This window comes from Musa acuminata, chromosome BXJ1-7 (genome assembly GCF_036884655.1).
Source record: "Musa acuminata AAA Group cultivar baxijiao chromosome BXJ1-7, Cavendish_Baxijiao_AAA, whole genome shotgun sequence".
NCBI lineage: Eukaryota > Viridiplantae > Streptophyta > Magnoliopsida > Zingiberales > Musaceae > Musa > Musa acuminata.
The window spans coordinates 41,871,202-41,898,879 of record NC_088333.1 but is presented as its reverse complement, the minus strand read 5'-3'; the positions used below and the strand labels follow the sequence as shown (position 1 = coordinate 41,898,879).

The window sequence follows — 27,678 nt, the reverse complement described above, 5'->3', positions numbered from 1 at the left end:
GCTCGGCGGAACCTGCAACACATTGAGATTCGCGCGTGATTTATGATATGTAATGATGAGGAGTAAATGATGTGTTTGATTGCTGAATGGACTGCGGAGCCGAACGCTTAATCGTGAGCACTCGTATCCCTTTAAGAACCATACCAGCGAACCTTCTCGGCTGTCGCACATTAAAATGTCCATAGAAGCAGGCCGTCGACAGTTGGAAGAATACAATTATATAATAGATATATGAGTCCTTTGGACCGATTAATTAAACCACCACTATGGCATCGATGAACTTAATATCCTTTGACCTGTTTTATCTCTCCTTTCACTGTGATTCTACTACAGTACATTTTTTTCGTTTATTACGAAATACCATATCATATTATATATTTGTAGGGAAAAAGAAAGTGGTTCGGTGGACGTGCGACAGGCCGTCACGCGCATGGGAGTGCGACCGATTCAACGCCGGCCACGTGTCCCTCGCACGCGCTTTTTCCACTCTTGGCGGTTACTCTGGCCTCCGCGCTGTAACTGAAGGGCGAATCATAACAGCCTGCCTCCGCGCCATAACGGCCAGCCGAGAATTCATAGATCCCGTTTGATTGACGGCCTTCGATGAATCGCTAGAGTAGAAATTAATTAACGAATTAATGCTCGATTTATTTCCTTGATAGCATTCTGCTTATTATATGCGTAATTAACCATAGAAGGATTGCTAGAATTGGAGGTGTCAGTCCACTACATGGAACTCTCATTGCTTAGATTTTTTTGTTGATGAAACACCGTCAGTTATAAACAGTCATGTTCTCAATATTTACATATAAAAATAGAATTTATGATGTAGTGAGGGTTGCGACGTCTCCTAAACATAGCAGCCAGGTGTTTAGACACGACCGTATCTTAATAACACGATTATTCGTCTCCCCCATCGATCCCCTTAGCCTTCTTTCTTTGCCCTTTTGATGCCTGCCTTTCTTCCTCCTCCCTCGGAAACACCATCCCCTCTTTTGGTTGTGTCTCCAGGTTTCGCCTACTCCGCCACCCGTAGCACATTCTTCTCGGGTTCGTCGGAGGATTCGACATCGTCTGTCGGAATTTGCACGGCATCATCCATTCCGGTAAGGCAATAGTAACATAATCCGTGTCCGTCGCTCCTTACGTCGATCGATATGTTTTCGCCGATGGGAGAGGATTTGCTGGAATTTTCTTTTGCATGTTCGATTTAGATGCAGGTGTTCGAAGCTGATCATGCATACCTAACCATCTACGATCATTTGTTGTGGTTCCTGTTTCATTCATTTAGGACGATCGGTAACATCAAATGGTAGAAGGCCTACCGATCAAATTGGGAGTGCTCTGCTTTGATGTCTTTCTTGATTATTCCCTGGTTTGTGAGAGAATCTTTCGTTTAGCTTCCCTTCAGGACTTTGATGCTTGTTTTCGGTAGTGTTTGGAGGCATTTCATCGAATAGAATTTTCGATAAACAAGAAAAACCTTCAATCGTTTTCTTTTGATCAGCCGAGGAGAGTCCCCGGCGGAGTTGCGGTCGGGAAGAGATTGCAAGGGTGATGGAGCAATTCCGGCAGATCGGTGAAGCTCTAGGAAGCATCAAGGCTCTGATGGTGTTCCGCGACGAGTTGCGCGTCAACCAGCGCCAGTGTTGCTTGCTCGTGGATGCCTTCGACCTCGCCTATCACGGCATAGCGGAGGAGATGAGAAGCCACCTAAGGTTCGACGAGAAGCTCATCAAGTGGAAAGCCCTCGAGCCGCCTCTCAAGGAGCTCCACCGGATATTCCGAGAGGGGGAGCAATACATCAAACAGTGCTTGGAGGCCAGGGACTGGTGGGGGAAAGCCGTAGCCCTCGGCCAGAACGCCGACTGCGTCGAGTTCCACATCCACGACCTGCTATGGTGCATCCCCGTCGTGGTAGAGGCGATCGAGAACGTCGGGGAGATCACGGGAACCGACCAAGAAGAGATATACAGGAAAAAGTTTGTCTTCTCCAAGAAGTATGAGAAGGACTGGTTGGAGCCCAAGCTGTTTCAGCTCAAGCTGGGAAAGCCGTACTTGGTCTCGCAAGAACTGTGCAGCAGGATGGACACGGCATGGAAGGAAGATCGATGGATCCTATCGGAGAGGATAGCCGAGAAGCGAAGCCCTGGATCGAAGCCCCTGACGAAGCAAGAGAACCGGCTCGCTGAGCTCCTGGTGTCTCCCAACGGGAAACTCTTCCCCTGCTCGCTTCTCACCGGATCCAGCGACTACCAGGTCAGAAGAAGATTTGGGTCTGGAAACAACTACAAGGAAGTGCAGTGGTTGGGCGAGAGCTTCTCCGTGAAGCATGTCATCGGTGAGATTGAGCCACTGATGAGTGAGATATCTCTCCTCTCGTCCATCACGCACCCGAACGTCGTGCGCTACATGTACTCGTTTGTCGACGAAGAGAAGAAAGAGAGCTTCATGGTGATGGAGTTGATGAGCAAGGATCTCTGCAGCTACATCAACGAGATCTCTTCCACGAGGAGAAAGGTCCCCTTCCCTCTGCTGGTGGCGGTGGACACGATGCACCAAATCGCGAGGGGAATGGAGTATCTTCACGGTAAGAACATATACCACGGCGACTTGAATCCTTCGAACATATTGGTCAAGACAAGACACTCTTCGCCGGATGGGTATCTGCACGTAAAAGTGACCGGCTTTGGTCTGTCGCCGGTGAAGAACTCCAAACCTTCGGCAAACCAAGCACCTGCCACCAACCCATGCATCTGGTATGCCCCGGAAGTGCTCCTGGAGCAGGAGACGTCGGGGGAGAGCGGTAGCGCATCGAAGTGCACGGAGAAGGCAGACGTCTACAGCTTTTCGATGTTATGCTTCGAGCTGTTGACGGGGAAAATCCCCTTCGAGGACGATCATCTCCAAGGGGATAAGATGAGCAAGAACATAAGAGCCGGTGCAAGGCCGCTGTTCCCGTTTCACTCTCCCAAGTTCCTCACCAACCTCACAAAGAGATGTTGGCACGCCGATCCCTCTCAGCGACCCAGCTTCTCTTCCATCTGCAGAGTGCTTCGGTACATCAAAAGGTTCCTAGTCATGAACCCAGATCACAGCCAGCCTGATGCACCGATGCCACCAGTGGATTACTTCGACCTCGAAACCAGTCTGTCCAAGAAATTCGCAAGCTGGGCAAGGAAGGACACTCCCCGCGTCTCAGAAATCCCCTTTCAAATGTATGCCTACAGGGTCGTGGAAAGGGAGAAGACGAGTGCCAACGTCAAGGACAAGTGCTCGGATTCGGGGAGCGAAGTAGCGTCGCTTTGCGGCGATGAGAACGTGTTTAGCATAACTCCCCCAGATGACGCGGTGTCTACCTCTGTGAACACCGCAAAGTCGTCGTCTCAGAATTCTGCTGATGCCAAGAACAAGTCCTCCGCCAAGAAAGCAAATGGCAAGTCCAACAAGCAAACAGGTACATGTCGCTACTTCCTACCTACCTCGCTTTGGCTTCCCATATTTGAGCGCACAGACTTCTTCTCGTCGTTAATGCCATGACACAATCCCTCGTCTTCGATTCTCTCCAGGGCAACATCAAAAACTAGGAAGCACGAGACCACCGCACCTTTCAATGTTTGGGCGCAACCTCAGGACGAACCCTGGGAGCCGAATTCAACCAATCATGATGAGTCCAAGGAGGAGGGCAACAGGGCATGCCTCGGATTCCGAGCTGACATAGATCTGAAACCCTCGTATTACGATCAACAACTACATTTCCAAGGAAGACCAACTCGAGGTGGTAGTTCGCAAGAACAGATCCACAGAGCTCATGCACAAAATGTCGGACAGTAACATTAGTGTCCTGCTTAATCTTGACCTTGTGATGGTCCTTCCGGAAGCAATGGAGTCAAAATCACCTGCATGCTCTAGTGACACGGTCAATGCACTTTGCAGCTCCTTGTAAAGAACACCACTATGTACTGCGTCTTTCTTGTTAGTTCGATTAAATGTGAATCTATTTCTTTTTTAGAGCTGTGCTAGTTGTCTCCTGCATGTATCTGATGATGCCTTCTGCCGGTGGTCTTGCTGATCCCATAAACCACCACCACCACCACCCTGCTTCACCCAGTATCTTCATGGTCAAGTCAAAAGACGAATGCTGAAAAGGAAGAATGCGGCAACATAAAGGAGATGATTGCCTTGTACCCCTGAGCAGGTTCAAGTTACCTTTTTCATCCGTTCTCTATTTCCCAGCCGTTGAATTCTCTGATGCTTCCAACTCCCACCAAATTATATGTAATTTAGAGAAGAGAGTAATAACATTTCTCTGAGCAGCGGATTTCTCCACTTGTCTCCATGTCTTTTCTCTTTCGAGTGATCAAGCAAACTTGCTACCCCATGCAGGTTAAGCTGCATTGTCTGATGGTTGTTGGCAACACACAGAGGAAGTCACCAAGTGTCATGGCATCCCAAAGATACACAACACTTGGCAGTGTTGATAAGTACTCCTTTTTTCGTTTGATGCTTTGGCCTTGTTCCTTTTTGCATCTCGTTTTCAAAGATGCTGCACGATGCACGAGTCACCCAATCGACTTAAGTCACGAGGCCGCGCACGTCCGACCTCGCTTTAGACGTGTGGCTCAAGTGGCGACTTAACTGATCATCATGAGGCACTGATGCAAGCACCTGCGAGAGAAAGGGAAGCGTGAAGCAGGGAGACCAGCACTTCCCTCAACCTAGTATTCTGCCATGCGAGGATGGCCCGACCTCCGAAGGTTAGGTGCAATATTGATTCCCAAGAAGGCCAATCTCGACGCCAAACGTGAGCATCCCATCCCCTCACATGCAACCTCCATGCACTGCGATCCTGCTCGACTTGGACACTGCTCTAAACAAAGCCACGTTCGTATGTTGGACGCTGTACTGCTTTTGTCTTAACTCACCACCCTCCTCATCAATCACCGAACGAGATTCCTACACCGTATAAAGGGCCCACCAACCACATGCTCCGATGGCAGTCAACGTGTAGCCCACTCGATTAGATCTGAGTCTTAACACTTTCTATATCGGATTCCCTGCCCTCTTTCTACATATCCTTGCTTGCCGGTCTCATGGTTTAGTCTTATCGTCGTCATCTGTGGATGGTTGGAACGACAGCAATCCCTCGACCGCTCTACGCGCGTCCCATATCTATGGCGGGAGGCAACGCTGGCGTCGCACGTGGCCCTCGTGGCCCCCGGCATTGGCGGGAAACACAGAGCGAGGGAGGACAGCCTGGAGGGGGCAAGCGGTGCGATAACCCTCGTCCGTGTAAGACAATGGAGCGCCGCCCCCTCTCTATTGGTCCACGTGGGTCAAACGCACCCATTATGCGAAGGTAACCTCACTCGCCGTTCGCATTACCTTCCTTCCCCGGAGAAAAAAAAGAATCAACGAATCAGACGGCAGTGGAAGGATCTGCCACGTTTCGACGGTCACGGACAAATCTGCCGGCCCCCCGCAAACTGGACCCACTTGTGGTACCCGCCGTAAATAGAAATAAATAGCCAGGGTATAATGAAATGGGTAGGTTCCAAAATTACTATCCCTTCTCCGCCCCACTCCTCCCATTTCATTCCACACACACCACCGCCACCACCATCACCGCAGTAGTCGTCTTCCATCCTCCCTCTCTCCCTCCCTCTGTCTCCGATTCTTGCAGTTATTAACGCTTCAGGTTGTCTCCAAACCATCCTCTTCTTCTTTTATATTTCTTGTTCTTCGATTTCTCCTTCACTAGAATCTTGAAACGAACTCGTTTAGTTTGATGTAGGTTGAGAGGGGCTATGTCGGATTCGCTTCGTTCCCTTTACCACTTCTTTGGAGAATTCTGTTGAGGGTAGCTTCCGGTTCCAGGTGCGTTACCTTTTCTTGTTTCCGCTTCCTATTCGGTTTCCGTGGAGTTTTCTGTGGCATGTATTTGTTCCCTTGGAATTTTCTTCCTCGGTTGATCTCGTAACGACCTTGCTCCGCCGATTCTTGAAGTATTTGGGAACCGGACAACAGATTCCAGGTGTGTTCCCATTCCTTGATTTTGGTTTCTTGATTGGTGTTGGAGATTTAAGAAACGGAGTAAGATTGTTAGAATGCTTGTCGTGAGATCGGATGGGGTTTTGGTTCAACCGATGATAGTGTCGTATCCGGAAGTCTATGTATGATCTTTAGAGGAAGAAATTAGATTGGCAACTGATTTAGAAACAGCAGTGTTCGTGGATCCATGATTTGGTTTAGTGCTTGATCTCTTCTTGTGGACACGAATTTTGCTTTTATCGCGCGGTTTTACTTGATTATATGTCGGTGGTAGACATAAGCATGTTTCGGTGAGCGGTCAATGGGAAGAACAATACTTGCAATGCATATGTGATGCCGATACATTCAGGAAAACTCCATATAAAGCCAGTGGTCAATCAAGATTCTGGAAAACGTTTCAACATAAACAAGCTACTCGGGCACTCTTCATTGATACAAAATTGATTGCCAAGGCTCGAGTGTACATGGCACGAACATTCAGTCTCAACCAAATTTGATCAGAATTCATCTCCAACCTCTCTCATTCTTCTCATGCGCCACTAACTTATGCTTTCTTCCCCATGTAAACACTTCTTTTGGCTGTATCTATAACATAAATAGAGCTTCTCGCCCTCCTTTTTGCATATTTCCTGCTCCTCCCTTTCAAAGGACCATGCGCCTGACTCGGTACCAAGTGGCTCGATCCGTTCCATCGTGCACAGGAGGTGTTATTCAGTCACGATCTGTTGTTGGGTATAGTTGGCTGCAGGCCCATGAGCTTATCGCAGTCACACAATCCCTCTTCTGCCAGTGACACTATCGGAGCTGTTGCCGCCGAGGGGAATGGGATGCCACAATGCTCGACGTTTCACATCTGGAACAGCCACCTGCTGGTGGCATAGTTTCCCCAGCCATCGCTGGTATCTGCTACAATGGATGTGACCCATGGCAGCAGATACATGTCTATGGCTGTGATATGCGTGGGTCTGAAGTAGGTGTAAATCTACTCATCAGCGATCTGTTATGGTGCTCCTTCCTAAGAGCTTCGGCCAAACTCTGCTACCGGTATATATTGGTGTTCTCCCATGTCAGACAAACCTCTTTATCTTCTCATGATTATGTGCTTCGAATCATCTCCTTTACCAAACAATTTATGCATAAACAAACTTCTAAATGGGGAGTTTACTTTTGAAAGGTCTACAAAGTTGCAAACTTCATAGTTTTTGCAATTATTGAAAGACAGTTTGTTTTGCTAAGATCATTACCTCTGTTCTTTCTCTCAAGGATGGATGCATCTGACTATTCAGATAAATATTCTTGACAACCTCTTGACTCATGCAGTTCAAATTTATACAGGATATTAATTTTTTATTTTTCAAGATTATGAATGTGACCCTTGGGATGAAATAAATAGAAACATTGCTTCCAAGCCTAGTGAAGATACCAATGCTTGCATCATCATTCATGTTAGAGTCAGACATAGAACTCTGTTTCGATCTGCTGCTTCAGAATACTCCCTGGCTTTATTAATTTCATAATCATAAAGATCTAGTAGCCATTATAGGTGCCTGATTTAATGATGCAGATCATCATGCTAAAATCCAAAGTAGCAATGAGAAAGGAAGAGAGGTTTTCATTTTAGGAGATTGCTACCTCGATCTGTTTCCTACAAAGTCTTCCATTTGTGTCTCCTCCCCTTCTCTTCCATTCTGGGCATCTACATCCTCCTGTGATGTTGCTCTTGCCTTGGAGGAGAGAAGGGAGACGGCGAAGATCCCCAGATTATCAAAATAAACTCAATTACCAAAATGCCTGGCGTCATGAGATAATCGACCTATTAAATTGATAGATTTGAAACCATGTGAGTAGAGATGACTAAGCCCTAGTTAAGCCATCTAATCCTTTAAACCCACTTTTTTTTTTTCACTACCTATCTGGGACCATTCGGCTGTGTCACATGAACTTCTTTTGCTAATATTCCTCAAGCAAATTTCTTGCATGTTTGTTTTCTTTCTAACTAGAAATATGAACGCATTTCATGCCACATCTTATTGTGAGCTTCATTTTACCGACATATATTTGATTCTAGGATAGCAATAGTTATATATGAGAAATTATTGGTTGACTAGATGCCTCTGTTAATTTTAATAAAAACACATTGTAATTAATGACATTTTTCACCTAATCATGACCTAATTAGTTGGTTTCCAAATTTTGTTGTCAGAGTTTAGGAAATGAATATTTCAGATTCCATGTTTGTTTAAGACATTTTAGTAAGGATATTAAAAATAATAAAAATAAATCAATTATGAAAAATTATATTTCTTACCTATTGGGGAGGACTCACCTCCTCCAATTTAAAGCGGGATTCCTCTCCCTCATTTTGCACCGAACCTAACAGTGGGAGGAACGAGACGTGGAATCTTGCTGAGAGGTTGGTTACACTGTTTATTTTGAAAATATAATTTTTTGATTCTTTTTAATTTTCTAATTTTTTATGTATTTAGATTGGATCTAAATAAACTTATGATGTGTTTAATTCAAAATTATTTTCGGTTTTCAATGCTATGATCTTTATTAATTCAAAAGCTCTAATATATATATATATATATATATATATATATATATATAATTGAAATGCTAATTTTTAATGTAATTTTATCATGTTACAATTGAATTCATATATTAACATTTAATCATCTTGCAATTTTGTTATGATTTAACCATTTGATGAAAGTTTTTATGTTTCATGTTAATTTAATAATGACGTAGTAAAAAAATTTGAAATCGAATTGCAAAAGAGGGTTGGTTGGGTCTGACCTAAGTCAAGCTTCTGATTCGACTCGATTAACCAAGTCGCATGTGCGTGGGTCTTGTCCAATCGAGGCTAGGTGTGGTCCAACCTGTAGGCCAAGCACAACCTAGCCCGTAGGATGGTTTTCGGCCTAGCCCACGTAGCCTACCCCTCAGACCAACCCATCGCCTCTCTCTCTAGCTGTTGGGACGAGCACTTGTGGCCTAGCCTAATTCTCTTTCCTTTGCTTGATTCGAGCCATATAATTGAATGAACCAGATCGGTTGATTGTTTCATGCCAATTTAGGGTGATGTTGAACCGATTTGATCGGTTCGAGTTCGTTTGATCCAAATTGAACCCAATTAAGCCTAAATTAAATTTGTCTAGGGTGGTTTCAAACTGATTAAATGAGGATTAGTGATCGGTTTTGTTAGGTTCTAGCTAAATTAAGTCTTGTTCAATTCAATTGGATAAATTTAAGTAGGTTTCATGCCAATTAAGGGCTAATTAATGTATGTTTTTTGACATTATTGATGTTTGGAGGGGAACTAACTTGAGATGCTTTGATGAGATTATTTCATCCTGAAATAAATATGACCTATCATGTTATGAGATGATTTTGTTTTCCTACCGAGGGTCGGTAAGGTGATTCCCTTCGGAATCGGGGATTAGTGGGTAGTCGGACCGATTTTCCTTCGGGGATTAGTGAGTCGTTAGATGTGATAGCTATATAGTTGCTTCATCCATTATTAGGAGGAACGTATTTCTACTTTGACAAGTGAGGGCATCACTCCATCTGTTGTTTGAAGTACGATATGGTTTTCTTCATCCACCATTAGAAGAACGTTAAACACATCCCATAGGATAAAATCTTTTTATCCACTATTGGGTGAGTGCATTATTGGGTGATTGACATACACAGGTGAGATGGCTATTGACTTGATTGTTGATTTCATTTGTGGATATTTTCTTTTTCTTATATATTTCAGAGTTGTTTTATAGGGTGACCTATTCAACCTGTTGTTCAATTGTTTTGTTTTGTCTTTCATTTTCAAAGCAGCTCTAGACTAGATTTCTATGGAGAACAGACTTTATTATACTATTAGGTAGAACAACTGGACTATAACGTCACTCATGTATAATAATACTAATAGATGGCTATTTGTTTGATTTCTATTTTGAATAATATGATGTTGACTATTGCTCTTGATATGGTTTGTGGAAAGAAGTTGCAATTCTGTGTAGGAAAAAATTATATATTACAAGATGTGACTCAGATATTTACTTTTTTGACTATCTGTGACAATTGATTACTTCTCTTTGCAAGTTTCATGTCTTCATATGTGTATGTATAATATTTTGGTGAGATTACACCTCTAATGTAAAAACAAAAGATCCTCTTTTATCATACTAATAAATTCTTCATTGATAATCTAAATAATAATTTACTTTGGCATCTTCATGGATGATTACTAATTAATGGGAATAAATTTTGCTCAGGAGATATCCAAGTTCTGAAGTAACTGCAAGGATTTGGAGATGACGCGGCACAACAAACTAAGCAAATTTATTTCTTCTATTAGGACCCATGTCCATCGAGGGAACACTGAGAAACTGGAGAACAAGAATGGTATGGCTATTGCAAGGGATCTTTCATTTGTGATCCTATGAAATTTAGTTTTTCTTATGAAGAATCATTGACACATGAGCTCTAGCAAAAAAAAAATTCAAAGTTCAATTCAAAGTGTCATTGGCCTCATAATTTTGTTCATGTAAACCGAATTGATGCATTCTTTATCTTTTCTTCCTTTGCACTAACTAGTGCTGGAAGTAAATAAAGGACTTCTGATCTTTGTGTCGTAGGAAACTAAATTATCCAACTCTAGTTGCTGCTACTAGTATCTGGTCTCTCAATTTTTTTTTTTTCAAATACTTGTCACATTGTTATCAGTGATATATTGGTTCTTCTCATTTATGTAATCTGGTAAATAAGTTACACATTTCTTCTTGTAGACACTGAGAAGAATGTGGAGAGGATCCTCCAGCTCATAACTGCAGAAGAAAGTGATACAGCATCTTTTAATTCAGTAAACAAGTCTGAACTAACTTCTCTTATTAAGGATATTCATAAAGGTTATCAAGCTTTATATGGCCGCTACGATGAGTTGACAGAGAAACTAAAGAGGAAATTTCGCCAAAAGGAAGACAATGGCAACTTTTCAGTTAATTCTACGTCATACAGTTCGGACTCCTCAGACTCATCAGATTCAGAGTCAGAACTTTCCACGAAGAACTCAGGCAAGAATCATGAAGGGGAAGCCAAAGCAGACATCTCTTTGGAACATTACACTAACTTGCAGGAGCAGCTTGAAAGTGCAATTAGGAGAAACCATGAGCTTGAGGCTGAAGCTGCCTCAATGGTTGCAAAGATCACAAATCTTAAGGGTGTTGACGTGTTGGGAGAAACTGAAGACATGAACAGAATATTGGAAAATCAAATCCACATTATGGAAGAGAATATTAAGACATTACAATCTGAGAACAGAGATCTCGAGCAAAAGTTAGAGGCTTCTGTTAAGCAACACCATGAGTTGAATCAAAGCATATGTACCATGCATGAACAAATTGAAATTCTAATATCAGAAAAAATGGAAGCATTGAGCAAGCTACAAGAGTCGGAAAAATACTTCGAAGAACACATATCTGAAATCAGTCACTTGAAAGACAAGATAATGACAATGGAATCCGATAACATGAGTTTAAAGCAAGAGTCAGAAAAACAAGCTCAAGAATTGGCTTATCTAAACCAGAAGATTGATGATATAGATAAAGAAAAGGAAGCAATCATATCAGAGAATTTTGAACTTCTGAGCAAGATAAAGGGGACAGAGAAAGCTTTGGCTGACCAGAGAGATGAAGCTAACCTAAATCTGAAATCAGCAACTGATGAGTTATCATCCAAGATAACACAATTGTTGTCTGGAAACGAAATGTTGAAGCTTGAGCTGGAAGCTGCTGATAGAAATGGACATGAACTGACCAGCAGATTGAGAGATGCACAAGAAGAGAATGGAGCTTTGAATTCTGAGATTGATGATCTAAAAATGAAATCAGAACTGTTGAACAATGAAAATACCAGATTGCTGAATGCAATCCATGTTTTGAACAAACAACTAAAAGATAAAGAAGCCGAAAATAGTGATTTGGCATCACGACTTAAAGAGGCCATGCAATTGGCCGAAGAAGGACAGCAAAAAGTGGAGTTGCTTTCTCTGGAAATTGAGGAGGTGAAGAGGAAGAGCTCCCAGGCATATGAAGTCCTCAAGATGGAACTTCAAGCAAAAGAGCAGGAAGAGACTAAGTTGAAACAGATTTTGGAAGCAACAAGCGATGAGAAGCATGTGCTCATCTCAGAAAATGAAGAACTATCTGCCAAAGCTAAGTTATTTGAGGGGGAGGTCACTGATCTCAAATCTCAGGGAGATCAGCTAGAGATTGAGAAATCAGAGTTACGAGTGCGAGTAGAAAATCTGGATGCTGAATTGGAAGCAACCAAAGTCCAACTGACTAATGCAGAAAACAAACTTGAAGCTGCTGGTCAACAAATAGAAAAGTTGACAATGGAGAATTCAGAGCTATTTAGTAAGTCAGAGATAGAAGGGATTCAGATAAAAGATCTACAACATTTGTTGGAGCATTTGAAAGAGGAGAACTCAACCTTGAATGAAAACAAAAGGCTGCTACAGGAGTCTGAGAAGATTATTGATGATTTGACAGTTCAAATAGAGCAGTTAAAAACTGATAATGGTCAATTACAAAATCAGGTTAATGATTCAAGTCATGAAGTAGAACTGGCCAACCACAAACTGAGTGAACTTACCAAACAAATTGGAGTTCTTGAGGAAGAAATATGTACATTGATCTCAAAATTGGAGGAGGCAGAGGCTTCCATCAGGAAGCAAGCAGATAAGCTGGAAGCGCTCACCGAAGAGAACTCTACTCTACTGCAAAAAAATATGGACATGCATGAGAGGAACTCTGATCTGGATTCAAAACTGGAAGATCAGATGAAAGCAGTAAGAGACGGATGCTTGGAAATTTTGAATTTGGCGAACAACTTTGACGATGAGGTGACACAAAAAGTTACCGTACAGGAAAGGTTGCTGCTATTTCTGAAAAGTAGCTTGAATGATTTGCATGAGGAGTGTAAGCAACTTAAGTATCGGTTTCATGAGTCGTGTCAGAAGCTAGAGGTTGCCGAGGCTGTCGGCGAAGAGCGGATGAAAGAAATAAATAAGTTGGTGGAGAGTGTCAAAGAACTTCAGGTAAACCTTAACGTTTCGGAAGCAGAAAGAGCAGTAATTATCAAAGAGGTTGCCGGCCTTAAGGGCCAATTGGAAACCCAGTCTTGCTTATTTAAGCAGAATCTTAAAATTACAGAAACAGAATACAGAGAGAAAGAAGTGAAGCACATGAATATGATTGCAGAGCTGCAATGCAATGTTAAAAAGTTGGAAAATGAGACCCGGATAATGTCTGCAGAGCTCACGGGAACAATCGAAGCTGTTGGGTCCGGGGTTTCAGATTTCTGCCAGGGACTTGATGAGCTAGAATCGGAATTTAAACAGAAACATTGTGGGATAGAAAGGCAGCTAGCCTGGATCACAGTGGATGCGGAGATTATGAAGACAAGGTTACGCCAGAAGCTGAATGAAAAGCAAGAAATGAATGAGAAGTTACGAGACATGGCAGTGAGATTGAAGGAAAGCGAGGAGGGAATGGCAGCTCTGAAGCACAAGGCAGAGGGTCTGAGGGATCGGTTAGGTGAGAAGGAAAAGGAGATGGAGAAAGTGTCATGGAGGAGCATCGAAACCGACAGGAGGCTGGAAGAACTGGAGACGGCGGTGAGGGAAAAGGAAGAGGAGATAATGGCCAGGAACAAGGAGAAACTGGAGGCAATAAAGCAGCTGAGCCAGATGATTGATTACCAGCACGAGAAGTACAATCTACTTGGTGAGTACTTGGTGAGGCTTAAACCCAACAACAACAATAGGCGTCGCTTGTAGAGTTCCCTCCCCCCCCCCCCCCCCCTCCCCTCCGGCTCGGCTATTATGTTTTGGATAGATGGATTGTTCGATTTCTTACTCTTATCACTATGTACAGAGTGAAAGAGTACTACTGCTACTGGGGCGATTAACCCTAAAAAAAAAAAGAAAAGGAAACTAGTAGTAGTACACGGTTTATTTGTTAACTGTGACAGAGTGGCATTCATTCAATCTGCTGCCATTACACGTGTATTGATTGTAATGCTTTAGAACAGGCAGGCCATGTGCACCCCCTCATCTCCACGAATGAATGATCCATTTATTTGCCGAGGGTGTCACACACGGTCAAGCATTCAAAAGAAAATGCTTTATTTGGTTATTAGGGAGGAATGCTACATGTCCAGCAGTGTTATCAAAAGTATTAGCTGGATAACATCAACACGGGGTGAAGGTTGAATGTGGAATATATGTAGTATATATCCTACCTTTGAAGGAACCCTACAAAACCTACAAAAGAAAAACTGCATTTCAACCTTATTTCAGTCAGATATTCTCATTTCTACTCCGAGAATATCCTTCACAGCCTCATATGTCACAAAGGCAATCGCAATGGATGGTACCACCTGTAACCCAAAAAGACAGAACAATGTAATAATGATAATGAGAGAATTTTATGTTTTGATTCCTAATTCGTTATTTGACGAAACAATCAAAATTTACTAACCTTTACTGAATTGGGGACAAGACCCTTGTACAAGGCCCCAAAGCCCTCATGATGCACTGTTTTCCTGAATGCATCAATCATTCCGCCATATTCCAAAGGAGCTTTGCTCCTGCCTTCACCTGTCACGACTGAGGCAGCATCCTTCCAACCCACCATCTGCATTCTTCTGCGTATGACATCAAGAGGGTAGGCAACAGTCTGCCCAACGGTTCCAGCTACAGCGCCACATGCAAGCCTTGTGACAACACTCAACTCTGAGTCTTCAACAAGACCATATGGTTTAGATTTAACTAACCAATCCTTCAGTGATTCATAAACAGAAAAATTGAGGCCTACATAAGGAATCTGAAAACATAAACAGAATATTCGTGAGACAGCAATCGATTTCATGTTGACATATGATTCATCAAGGTCTCAGTTAGTTATTCTGAAATTTAACAGGCTGAAAAAGGATAGATAGGTGTTAACATTATCTTAGTTATTCTGACGCCAACAACAACAAGGAACTATGTCACAGAACATTAATACTCATCATGAGCTTTTATGTTTTGGAATTAAAATAGCATGCCTGTCCCACCAAAATTCCTAGTAAACTTAGATGTTTATGGTAGTTTGGCTCTTTTTATGCTAAAGTTGTACACGAGGTTTTTCCCAAAATTTGCACAAGGATGTCATAGCACCAGCAAAAATAACAATAATAAATGGGAGGGTAAAAACCATGAAAAATAAGCAAAAGGTAAATAAAAAAAAAAAAAAAAAAAAGTTGGCCTCTTTCTTAAACATTGTTAGATATGAATAGATACTTTTTCACTGGAAATTCAGTTTCTCCAATGCCCCAAAATCAAAGATCAAACTACACAACACCTGATTATACACAGTTATAATGATAGATGCTTCGAAATACTTACTACTCCTATGACAGATGGAAGCCACCCTTTGTACAAAGCACGAAAACCTTCTTCACGGTAAACAGTGCCCAATGCATTAAACATCCCTCTGTACTGGTAAGGTGACTTTTCAGTCTGCATAGAGAAAAGATGTTAAAGGAGCATGGGGAGGAGTTAGATAACCGAACCATAAAGGGACACATCTGGTGTCAGCAAAAATTAGAAAGGGTACCTGAACTGTAATTCTTCCACGGACCATGTCCATTGGATAAGTAGCAGACATAGCAATAATTCCAGCACATGCTCCAGCACCAAGACGTAGTACAGGAGTGATTTGAGCATCTTCTGCTTAAGTTAACACAAAGTTATATGTTACCAATTTAGAAATATAAAATGAAAGACATTTGACATATTACGAGAGACTTAAGATATTTCAAATGCATGGCCGATACATAACTAGTTCCAATGACCATCTGCTGTCCATCTGAAAATACCAAGTCAAATGATTTTGTCCACATGGAAAGCAGTTGTCCAATTACACAAAAAGCACACTGCATAAATTGAGATACCAAAAAAGAAAAACTAAGAGATGTTTTGTCATCAATTTTGCCATTTCAAGTTCACAAATTAAAGCCAATGAATTAGCTTATAATCTTTGGAAGATGTCCAACTTCTCATTATTACCTAAATGGTTCTAAATCAAACACATCAGATGCTGTTCCCAACAAATAAATCCTCTTCCTCCACACAACTATAAAACTTAATTTATTTAAACAGAAACAGCACTCCAGTTTTTCACTTTAAAACAACACGATAGATTAAAACAAAGGCGGACCCAAGGACCAAACTAGCTTGGTTTCAGAACATAAACAACTTTTTTCTTGCTTACTGAAAAAGAAGAGAACAAAGATGATATCAAACAAGTCTCTAAACATTCACCACATGATACACTATGCAATTTGATGATGAAACTGTTCAACATATTCCAAGTAACTAAGAAATATACAACAAAATTCAGGTTGTTCAAAGACCAGGTGTTCAAAACTGTTTGTCCTAGGTTCTAGTGAACCATTTGGTTTGATTATTGATGAATGATCATAGCAAGTATCCAAGAAAAAAAAAAAACATTTTGTGTTTGCACCTCTATCTGAAGAATATGCCCCCACTAGTAGTATTAATTCATTACCATAAAAAAATTTCAAATGTCAATATAACTATGCAAACAAAAATTAACTTTTACTAGTTTAATAGTTTCAGAAATAATCGAGCAGAAAGATGCTGCATGAATTATTTACAGCATGAATTTCACAGTTATTTGTACCAACAATTAAAGTTTTAGGCAGCATGTACATTTCCCCCAATACATCTCATGCTGGCGAGCAAACATAATGCTAGCCAAAAAGTGGTGGAGACCCATTCTATGTAATGCTCTTGTTTGGTTTGTTGGTCAGGCTTGGCAAGGATAGTGTCAACACAAGAACCAGAGGCCAGAGGAAAGACAACACAGCCAGTGGATAGGCCTTCCATGTCAAAACCAGTACAGCTGTTTTTTTCCTTCTTTTCCGGAATGAGAATGATTTTCCCCTTTTTTTCTCACTCCAAAAGCACAGAGACCAAGCTGCCTGACATGGCATCAAACAAATTGTTGTTGTTGCCATGAGAACCACTCATTTTTCCAAAACTCAAAGCCCTGAACCATGAAGCATGCTAAAAATTATGCTATCCGTAAAGAATATCGAAACAGATTCTCTGAAAGCTGTGTCCCTATAAACAAACATCTATATTAAAAAAAAGGGTAAGAATACCTAAGAGAAGTTATTTGCAAGACAAATTTGGTTGTACTTCTTAATGAACAGCTCCAATTTGGTGCAGAAGAAGACCAGAACAGTAAGGTTTCTCTTCAAGCAGGAAATGAGGACAGCAATTGCAAAAAAGAAACTGTAGACTCACCCATAAACAGAGGTCAAAGAACTAAATGGGAAGAAATAGTTGTTTTCAGCTGCTTTAATGTCTAATTGCCAGAAAAACCAAAATGTATGCAAGATGCTATTGCCAGAAAAACCAAAATGTATGCAAGATGCTATTGAGAATTGTTACCGTGCCAATATGTGATGGATAAGGTAGTGAATTCAGAACGTAGTAATCACATGTCACCTGGAATGTCTGATTGGCAGAGTGTTCCAATAAAATAGCAATACAGAAACCAATAAACAAAAGTATTGCATCAAATTCACTTTTTTTTGTGCCACCAATATACAGAAGTGCAAAAAAAGGAGTTTAAAAGAAGTGACTCTAGATAATTCTTGGGTGTTAGTATTTCTATTTCTTGAAGCTTCAACCACCTCATACATACATGTGTCATATGCAAGAATATTTATGGTACAGGAACTCAAGATTATTACATAGAGGCATTCGTCTGTAGCAAATTTCTTTCAAATGATATAACTGAAACTTAAGGGAAGACCTATGACTGCATCAGTTCGTAGCATCAAATAAAATACCTAAATCAAAGAAAAAAACAGAATATAAGGATAGGTCATACCATTGCCAGACTGCCGACGGTAAAGCCATAAAATTCCACTGCGACAAGGTTCATATCCAATCATCAGAAAGAATAGGGAAATGTCCAACATTAAATTGCAACAGTAAGAACAATGGAAGCAAACCTCAGATAATAGGATCTAAGTAGATGGATAGTTAGCAGTGATTTAGCACAATACCAAACCCGCATTTGAGAAATTCCATGGTTAGCTATATCATAATTTTGTAATTGTTTGATGCAGACTTGTCTATGGTATATAACACCATTTGGTGAAAAATGTTTTTCAATTGAGACTGCTAAAATAAAGGCACGGTTGACTGGTTTGTTAAAAAAGGATGGATAATTACATACGTCAAGGAAAGGTACACAATCTTGGAGAGACTCACAAAGATGATAAAATATGGAATTCCATCACTTAATTTCTATCGAGCATGCTTTCTGAGCCCCTATTGAAACAGAAATCTTTTTCATTAATCAGTTAGTTGAAAATTTAAAGTAGGAACACAAATAGGTAGTGAGACAATAAAATGAGTGGACCAGCAGGCTGCAGCAGACCCATTGGCTGATGCAGTGTACTGGTCCACAGGCTGCAGGCACACCAGCCAGCAGATGCAGCAGGACTGAAGCCTGCAATTATTAGCCTAGCTGGGATGCAGGCACCAGCCTGCAGGCCTGCAACCAACAGCTGCAGGAACAGTTTAAAAAGGGTCTTTACATCTGCATATTCTAAATGATAAAACTGCATTAGACAACTAACATAATGATACCAAAAGAAACGAAAATTGACATAGCAGAACATAAATTTCTTTTTTCCTTCTCTTTCATCAATATTCATCTAAGTGATAAAGAATCAACATGACAATCCAAGAGTTTACCTTGATGCTTGTTCATAGCTAAAGAACTTGACTGCTGAGTTGGGGACAATCCGTGCACAGTTGGTACCATTTCCTCTAAATAGTCCTCGAAAACCCTCAGACTTCCATATATACTTAAGGCCTTGGATAGTTCCATTATACTGAATGCTATGAGGATTTTGAACCTATATTTACAATCAAATCCAAATTATTAAAAGCTATAAAATCAAGAAAGTCATGTTGTTAAAACTTAAAAGACTTCATTATTCAAAGGTTCTACAAGGTATAAGTTGCGTAAACAAAGAAAGACATTAGTTGCATAGCAATGACACAAGTACCTCTATTTAGAGTTAATTTAGCTGTGTCCATATATGATAACAACCATCATACAAAATTTAAAATGGAGAAACACATTCAAAGAAATCTTTGAAATCTGATCAAATAGTGATGTATTAATTTGTAATCAATTATCCCTAAAGGACACGGAAACCATAAAAATTCAATATTAATTTTCAGATGATTCATCTTGTTTACCAAAAATGATGTTCAGTCCGTTGACTTCATTGACGTTTGTTAAAGAATGATATAACAAAGTAGATATACCAAATTCAAACATAAGCCACAACGTCAACTATCCATATGCCATAGCATGTCATTAATATCAAATCAGAAGATATGCCATGCCAGCCAAACCACCTGGTCAGGTCCATTCATAACGTTTTAAATTGAACCATGCTTTTACTATATGCATCAGATCCTCCACTTAATGCACTCATCTAGAATTAGCATGATGACTCATCCAAGAATATCCCATCATTAGCATGATGACAATCAGCATACGAGATAGGATAGACTAGCCACTGCAATGAAGTAGAATAATGATATGCAGGTTGTAAAATCTAGGTGGCGCTTGATGTTCATGCCAATGAGTATACAAATTTTGGCCTTTTTAAGCCATCAAAGTCAAGCTAATACAAAAAAGGCCAAATTGATAGGTCAGCACACCCATTCCATGCTATTTAACTACACTTTCGACATTATATACAAGATAGCCTCATTTTTAATACTTTGAGACACCCATCTGAAACAGCACAATGATTCCTCTTAGAGTACCACAAGTCACGACCAGAATTGGTACAGAAGAAGGTAGAGTAGGCACCTTGCAAAGAGGTACTATTGATCTTATTCTCCTTAAACTCTACCAGCCAACTAACTAGTAAGGGGAAAGAACATATTAGTTCTGGCATTAAAGTTATTGATCCATAATTAACAACGCTACATAATTGACGTAGATTGATAAAGACCTATTTGATAAAAATCGAATAGGCTAAACTCTGCTTCATATTGATAGAAATAAAAAAGATAGCCTGAATCAACCAACCTGGTCATGGATAAAAGAAATTAGCTGGTGTTTTCAATTCATATAATCTAATTCTAATATAATTGGTTGTCTCTAGTAGATTTCATTCCATTCCAACCAACACTGATTAGTCTCATATGGACTGGCTGTGACAACCATTCATAGCAAAGAAAAAAAAAAAACAAATCAGTATATCAGTCCTGTCCCAAATAAACCAGGAAACCGTGGAATACAAATTAGTTCATTGATGATCAGTCTAATAAGATGTTAAACATCAGGTCCATCTCAATACTCTTCAATCTAATGACCGCATGCTTATGATATGCATATACTTGAGAAGTGTTTTGTGTCAAGTGAAAAGAACATTATCTTACATAGTTTGATTGTCTGAGGTCTATGAGGTTAACATCGTGTGTTTTTGTGAGCACTAGCCATCACTTATATCCAAAAGATCTGAAGGCAAAAAGACATTGGAATCCAATATAAGTTTATATGCATTGTATTCTAACGCTTAGAATGATACATTCAAAAATTAAGCATGAAGTCTCATATTGCATGTTTATTCCATTGAAGATAATTTTCATATAAAAGAAAGACCACTCAAATTTCATTGTCAATATCAAACAAGATAAAGAGGACCAATTAAGAAAGCATGTCTTTCATCAACAGAAAAGCAAATGCAAAAAAGGTTCATGAGAGCTTGACCAGTTCGTTTCTTTGAAAAGGACACTGATATTAATGAGTTAATCAAAGCAAGCACTATGCACAGATATATTTTTCCTTGTCATTGTACGATGTACATGAACTGTACCATCAGATGCCATATTGAAAGAAACAACACCCTAAAACCCTAAAGGTGAAGTATAATGAGTCATCTCACCAGGTATAGAATAACCTAATAATCTCAACAACTACAAGGCAACAAAACAACAGATACATAAGTCAAATCAAAGTAACAAAAAAGAACAGTCATCAGTAAGGATCTATACCTGAAGCAAGATTTTTAACCTCTCAAGTGGAGCAACAGCTGTCCTTGATCTGCAAAAGCATTCATAAATAACACATATCACATGCGAAAGTTGTAATCTTACGCAATTATAAGATACCAAATTTTAATATGAATAAATAAAGAAAAAATTAACACCTCAGTAACATTACAACTAATAAAGTAATGCAAGAAGGACACTATTTATTATAGACATAGGAATCCATTGCTTGAGGTGGTGGCATATGATTAAAGGAACACAATTCTCCATTGTTTTGTCAAAGTAGCAGTCTTCCGTAAAAATATGTTTAACTGAAGATGCATAATATAAAAAACCAACAGGGAAAGTGGAAAATAAGACGAATGGATAAACAATCCAAAGTAAGCCTTTTAGTCCAAAAATTCCTCCACGAGTGAGAATAACACATATCTATGCTTAAAAAACACACAGCTTGTTTTATATATTTCAGTATTGAGCACTAATGTGTCATCAGTAAGAATCCTATGTTGCATAGCTATTTATGAACTTTTATGATCATATTGGTAACCAAACAATAAACAGTGTCCAAAAGTACCTTACAATATTTCAAATCAAAAAAAAATTTCATTCAACTACTTACACAAAAATATTTAGTCACCACGCTTCAAAAAAAGCAGTTGTCATTGAAGTCCCAATCCAACTAAAATTTAATCCTTATAGTCCAACATCCACTTATGCAAATCTTGTTTACAGTATTGAATAGTGGCTATTAATTCTGTATCCCTAATCTCAATAATAATAATGGAAATCATTAAGCACTGAAACAGAAGTCTACTAGACAACTTAAGTGAACTAAAATACATGTATTATTGAGTAAAAGAATGGAAGATGACCTAACCTTCATTATTTTTCCTGACCTGATTAACAATTCTTCACGATATTACTATAATATTTGAATCAATGACCTAATTTCTTGCAAAATACTAACCGGGAACTCATGATCACTAGACCCCCCCTAAAAACCATGATCTGCATATGACATTTAAGTGATAATATTTGCCTTTCAAATCACCGTAGTATATGATCCAGATCATTAAAATAGGAACTGTAATATAGGGAATTATGTCTTGCAATAGTAATTGCAATGATACTGCCGTTACCATACCATGACCACAATGTTCCACATTCTTGGTAATCATGGCTTGCAACAAAATCAACAAAAAATAAAAACTAATTTAGCATAACACCACCTAATTCTACTGAGCCGTCAGATCTAGCCTTCCAAATTCATCTATCAAGATTGTCAAATGACAGAGACTAGTACTGTATTTGTTACGTGTTGGTGTATGCAACCTGCATGCTAATGATGACCAGAATGTCATTCATCAAATCAAGCCCTACATTCTAACATTGTTATGGTTTTATCCGCATTTACAGAAAGATTAGGAAACTAATATGAAGTTTGACCAAATATAGGTAATGGCATCAAATGTCAAACATTACGAACATACCCCCATTTCCCTGATAATTCTACATCTTTAGCCAAAAGTCGGAAAGGTTGGTTTTCATGCTCGCTACAACAACTAGGATCTCAAGAATCAAGCAACCCATAAATAACTAACAACTAGTCGAGCAGGCATCGAGACCTAAGCGAGGATCAAAAACAACCCAAGCAGACAACCAAGATTTCAAGTTTTACCCAAAATGGGAAAAAAAGAAAAAAGAAAAAGAGAAGACGGCAATTCTCAAGAAGGAGAACAGGACGCGTGAATTTGATGAAGGAAGAGTCTCAAGAAACGGAGATCCGGAGGACTCACACTCCTCCCGCGACGCCTCCGGCGACGAGGGACTTGCAGATGCTGAGGATCGCGTGCCCGGGAGCCTTGACGCCCTCCCTCGCGAGCTTCGCCTCCTCGGCAAGGTTCACGATCGTCGTCACCGCCGAATCCCCCGTGCTCTTCCCCACCACATCCTCCGACGCCATCAAACCCTACAGCGAGATCGGATCGGCCGAAACCCTAACTAGGACCAAGGAGCTCTCAGCACGCGTCTTCCCAGGCGAGAGACGGGACGAGACGGATCAGGCGGCGGCAGCCGCGGCTTTAGGGCTCCGGGCGTTCGGTTTTGTATGGCGACAATTCACAAGCAGTGAGTGAGAGAGGAATCGTAAGACGAAGGCGATGCTTTAATTGGCTATGGGGAAAGAACACGTCTTATCGTCTCCACCTACCCGTCGAGTTAGCCTCGAAGAAAAACGATAGATCGACATGTGGTTTCTCCGGGGCCCACTATTTATTCAATAACAATGCGGGTAGATGATGCCAGAACGGCAAATGAGTGTCCGTGGTAATTGCCGGGACTCATGCAGACCCGTACTTGCGGATGGCCAAAAGCCGACCGGCGGATCGCCTGATGAAGATCAAATTACGGAATTAGCCCTAAAGAATCTGGATGAGTACGTGGTGACGAAATCGCATCGTGTTCGTTCCGAAGGCAAAAAACAAAAAACAAAATAAAAATGTTTTTGTTTTCCTCTGTTTCTTGCGTTCTGTGAATATACAGGCAGTCATCCGAAAACACATGCCATATGTTTCTTCTCAAAACAAAACCGGAAGAAAAAAACAAGTTTTCTTCTCGTATCGTCTGTGAGTAAGGAAAAATAAATAATTCCTATGGAAGCAAATTGACGTGCGAGTACTTTTTGTCCACATCGAGCTTCCTCACACTGTAAACAATCACTTTCACGTTATCGCTTGCGGTCGAAGGTGGCAGAACGGCTGGTGACATTACAGGACAAGTGGAAGCACGTATCTGGTTCTCATGTCAACAGTGCCCACCAATTCCTTGGTTGCTCCGGAAGCATCTGTTCTCCAACTCTCCTTGGCCTTACGTTACTCATAATTATTGGAGGTTGAGTTTTCAGATTGTGACAAGTATTTTATTTATTTATTTATTTGATGATGGGCCAAATTGGGCCTCGATTGAGGAAGTGGGCCTCGATTGAGTAGGCTTACACCACGTAAATGCTTGAGATGTTATTAGCCAATGCATGTACAGGACCAAGTCCAATCATTTTACGTGGTGTTCTTGTTGTCAGGCATGCAGACACGTCTCACCACGTATTGCCAGTGGATGGTCGAGAAACGCCAACGCCGATCAAATGGCCAGTCCACATTGCTTGCACCGTGTAGTCCTTTTTCTTTTCTGTGACTTGGAAGCCAGAGATAATGTCTCAAGAAGGAAATGTTGATACAGAGAGAGAGAGAGAGATGATGAAGACGTGAACTCCTTCGTGGAAGCAGGAGTGGATAAGTTTAGAGAAAGCTTGGCCGCCACAGTTGCAACTGAGTCAAGTGGGAAATATAGAAACAAAGATGTAGAAGAAGAAGAGTTGTAGGCGTTTAGAATGCCTATACGTGCCATAAAGGCGTCGTCTTCTCCTTCCAAGAAGATACACGGCAGTACTGCAAACCATTATCGAGTACGCTTGCGGCCGCACATGGACAACGAGCAGCCTCGATGGATGAACTCTAGATTAGTCACTCGGAAGAAGACAAGCTCGTGCATGCAGTTGGATGACGACGATGCTTGTTTTCTTTAGTGAGAGCTGCCCTTTCCGTTCACAGAACACAGTAGTCGGCTCTTTCTTCGCTGTCCGCCTTGTTGTGATCAGAAGCGTATAGTTCCAACCGGTGGATCATATAAACTATCATACGGTAGCGGGAGAAAAGGACAAGCAAATGATTGGGAAATGTGAACTGGTCTCCGAGCAACACGAAGATATGAACACACGATACAAGGAGTAACATGTCATGCGGGAAACTATCCTATCACTGCCTGGCTAGAAGTGGATTTGGGTATCAAGTGGGATCAAGTGATGCATGTTGATCACCAAAAAGTGCAGCTTTTTCTGTTCTTTCTTCACCACTGATATCTCAGAAGAAATTTTGCAGACAGACTGTCTGATTTCACAAGTTTCTTTCAACGACAAATAAGAAAAATGTTTCATTGATATTAACCACTGAAGCATGTTTCTTTCACGATTTCCAGGATCTACAAAATGATCACTGTGGAGCAAAACTCTGCAGCTTAAGTGTGGCCTGCCACTGCCCACACCTTTGATTTCTTCCTTGCAACTTTAATGTTGGAGATGCTGATCAGTAGTAGCCCACTTTAGAGGCCAAATCTTTGTCTTTGCTTTTGCAAGTGATAATGCCCTCCACACAGGCGTTGGAACCTCGATGACATATCCCCCACACTTGGGTGATGATTCTTTCAGTGTCGTTTCAATGGTCTTCAGACTATACTTCCACTAGGACTAAGTGCTTCCATGCTTCTGAAGTATGGCAATTTCCTTGGACCACCTCACCAAAAGCTTGTAGGCCACCAATCTAACAAAGGTTTAGCAAGCTAAAACAGTTCAATCTATTATGCTTTATGAGTCATGCTATTTGTTTGGCATTCTCTTTGATATCAAAACCACCATCAGAGACCAAAAGAAAAATGGAGGACAGCTACTGGATTTGGTAGATAGCATCAATAATCAATCAAAAACATTCTTGACTCCAAGCTCACACCACAGTGAAGATTTGTGCAATGTAGCAGTCAAGAGTCAACAATAAGAATTGATGAGGTTTTTTTTGTCTTTGACAAGGCATCATTCTCCACCAGTTGTAATCCTCTCTCTCTCTCTCTCTCTCTCTCTCTCTCTCTATATATATATATATATATATATATATATATGTGTGTGTGTGTGTGTCTTTTGATTAGTTGAACTCAGAATCAAATACCAGAACAAAAAAAAATCAAGATAATGAGAGAGAGATAGAGAGAGAGAGAGAAGGAATCTTCCTAATGCCCAACATACTTAGAGGGTCTCCTCATCACAAGTCAATTCCGACAAAAAAGACATGAGAAAAGCAAAACATATTAGTCATTTCAGCATTCACAATTTGTGTTTGGTCCCATTTGGATTTCATGGCTCTCTCTCTCTCTCTCTCTCTCTCTCTCTCTCTTAAACCTACTTCAACTACACTCTTTGGCAAAATCTCATATTTAAAGATATTTTGCATCATTTTGTTTGTGGTTGGAGTAGGGTAATCGACAACAGAGAGCATTAATAAAAGGAGCAAGTAGGGAAAACATGTGCACTTTGGTAGGGGAAACTTTCAATTACCAGTGAGAAGTCGTCAACTCTTATCTAATAATTAACTCGACTAATGATAGCCTGGTCACAGAGGTCTTTGCAGATTCCTAGTTCATTTTCTCTCTCTTATTCTTAAGACAAAGATTAGTAATACGTACAAGGAAAGATATCTTCCCTTGAGATCTCCAAACTTCCGCATCAGACACTGTTCCCATAACAAGACAGATAGCAATGCTACAAGACATTAAACGCGAAGACTAAACACTTATCTAAACCTGAGTTTAATGGCAGTGTCACTGCTGACGGTAGATTACTTGTCCTCTCCACCCGAATAAGAAAAACGTACACGCCGTGTCTTCTGCAAAGGCTGTATCCTTTCCGTATGGCAACACCCACTGTTCACCATCAAACAAAAGTATACATAAAGCTCGTGCTGTGGACTGAGCCAATAAGATAATAGCACGTCAAGGATCTCACAGTGGAACGGAGCCTTGACCGATTCCGGCCAAGGCTTCTGGAACCTTACTTGGACACAGTCAATGCTGCTTGCGGCAGAACAGTGTCTTGGTTTTTGTGTTTTTGGGGAACTGCGTAGAAGCTCTGTAAATGATAAATATTGGTGTCCATACTCGATCTACTATTGACCGAAATGATCGGAGTTGACTTTGCATCATCTTTTTTTTTTTGCAATTTTTAGCTATTATTTTGGTGATAATATGTGCCCATTTACTTACATTTATAGTTCAAGATTTTATTTTATGATTTTATTATACATAAAATATTACCAAATCACTTATTTTAGAATTTAAAAATAATTTAATAAAATATTTGATACTAAAATATTGATCTCATAGTGATAATTATGTACCTAATTTATTTATCCAGGCTTTGAAACATTATCATATAGATCTCAAACATAAAATATAACACTAATAATTTTACATAAAAAATATTTATTTAATTAGTTAATCATATATTTTTCTCACACCTAAGTTGATTTACTTGACTCACTTACTTTATAATTCAAAACCTTTGGATCTCTTTTATCTTTTTTATTCTTGTTGGATGACTTTTGGGTCATCGAGGACTCACTAACATCTTTCATTGCTATAATTTTATGGGTCTTATGAGGCTTGTAATAATACTATTAATAATTTAATATCTTATATTTTTAGTTTATTTTTAAAAAAAATTTATATATTTATGTTATAACGAAGTCCATTGAACCTACCACAAATGTTAGTCACTGTCTTTATCACATTAAGTGAGAAAAATCAACTCTTGGTTAGTCAAATTAAATTATGATGGTTCTTGAAATCATGACAATGAT

At 40.2% G+C, this 27,678-nt stretch overlaps 3 protein-coding genes across 5 annotated transcripts; 2 read left to right on the top strand and 1 right to left on the bottom strand.

Annotated features, from left to right (window-relative positions):
- The first annotated feature begins 874 nt into the window (after nucleotides 1-874).
- On the top strand, nucleotides 875-4,011 carry LOC135680047 (uncharacterized). The gene is made up of 3 exons (XM_065194037.1): nucleotides 875-1,106; nucleotides 1,508-3,457; nucleotides 3,570-4,011. Exons 2-3 carry the CDS (start codon nucleotides 1,558-1,560, stop codon nucleotides 3,719-3,721), a joined length of 2,052 nt encoding a protein of 683 aa, XP_065050109.1. The 5' UTR covers nucleotides 875-1,106; nucleotides 1,508-1,557; the 3' UTR covers nucleotides 3,722-4,011.
- Nucleotides 4,012-5,558: 1,547 nt separating this feature from the next.
- LOC135585409 (COP1-interactive protein 1-like) lies at nucleotides 5,559-14,061 on the top strand. Of its 2 annotated transcripts, none has more exons than XM_065193329.1 (4): nucleotides 5,559-5,698; nucleotides 5,785-5,877; nucleotides 10,326-10,455; nucleotides 10,839-14,061. In XM_065193329.1, exons 3-4 carry the CDS (start codon nucleotides 10,365-10,367, stop codon nucleotides 13,889-13,891), a joined length of 3,144 nt encoding a protein of 1,047 aa, XP_065049401.1. In that variant the 5' UTR covers nucleotides 5,559-5,698; nucleotides 5,785-5,877; nucleotides 10,326-10,364; the 3' UTR covers nucleotides 13,892-14,061. The 2 variants fall into 2 exon arrangements, with proteins under 2 accessions (XP_065049401.1, XP_009410855.2); XM_009412580.3 differs by having other exon boundaries at nucleotides 5,565-5,698; nucleotides 5,795-5,877.
- Nucleotides 14,062-14,222: 161 nt separating this feature from the next.
- Nucleotides 14,223-23,371, bottom strand: LOC103992745 (mitochondrial adenine nucleotide transporter ADNT1). 2 transcript variants are annotated; one of them, XM_065193330.1, is made up of 9 exons: nucleotides 23,020-23,109; nucleotides 21,227-21,275; nucleotides 18,899-19,062; nucleotides 18,024-18,061; nucleotides 15,939-16,032; nucleotides 15,714-15,826; nucleotides 15,503-15,616; nucleotides 14,595-14,939; nucleotides 14,223-14,493 (listed from the first exon to the last, which is right to left on the bottom strand). In XM_065193330.1, the coding sequence occupies exons 3-9, from the start codon at nucleotides 19,032-19,034 to the stop codon at nucleotides 14,410-14,412; spliced, it is 924 nt and encodes a 307-aa protein (XP_065049402.1). In that variant the 5' UTR covers nucleotides 19,035-19,062; nucleotides 21,227-21,275; nucleotides 23,020-23,109; the 3' UTR covers nucleotides 14,223-14,409. The 2 variants fall into 2 exon arrangements, with proteins under 2 accessions (XP_065049402.1, XP_009410854.2); XM_009412579.3 differs by lacking the exon at nucleotides 15,939-16,032 and having other exon boundaries at nucleotides 23,020-23,371.
- Nucleotides 23,372-27,678: the final 4,307 nt, after the last annotated feature.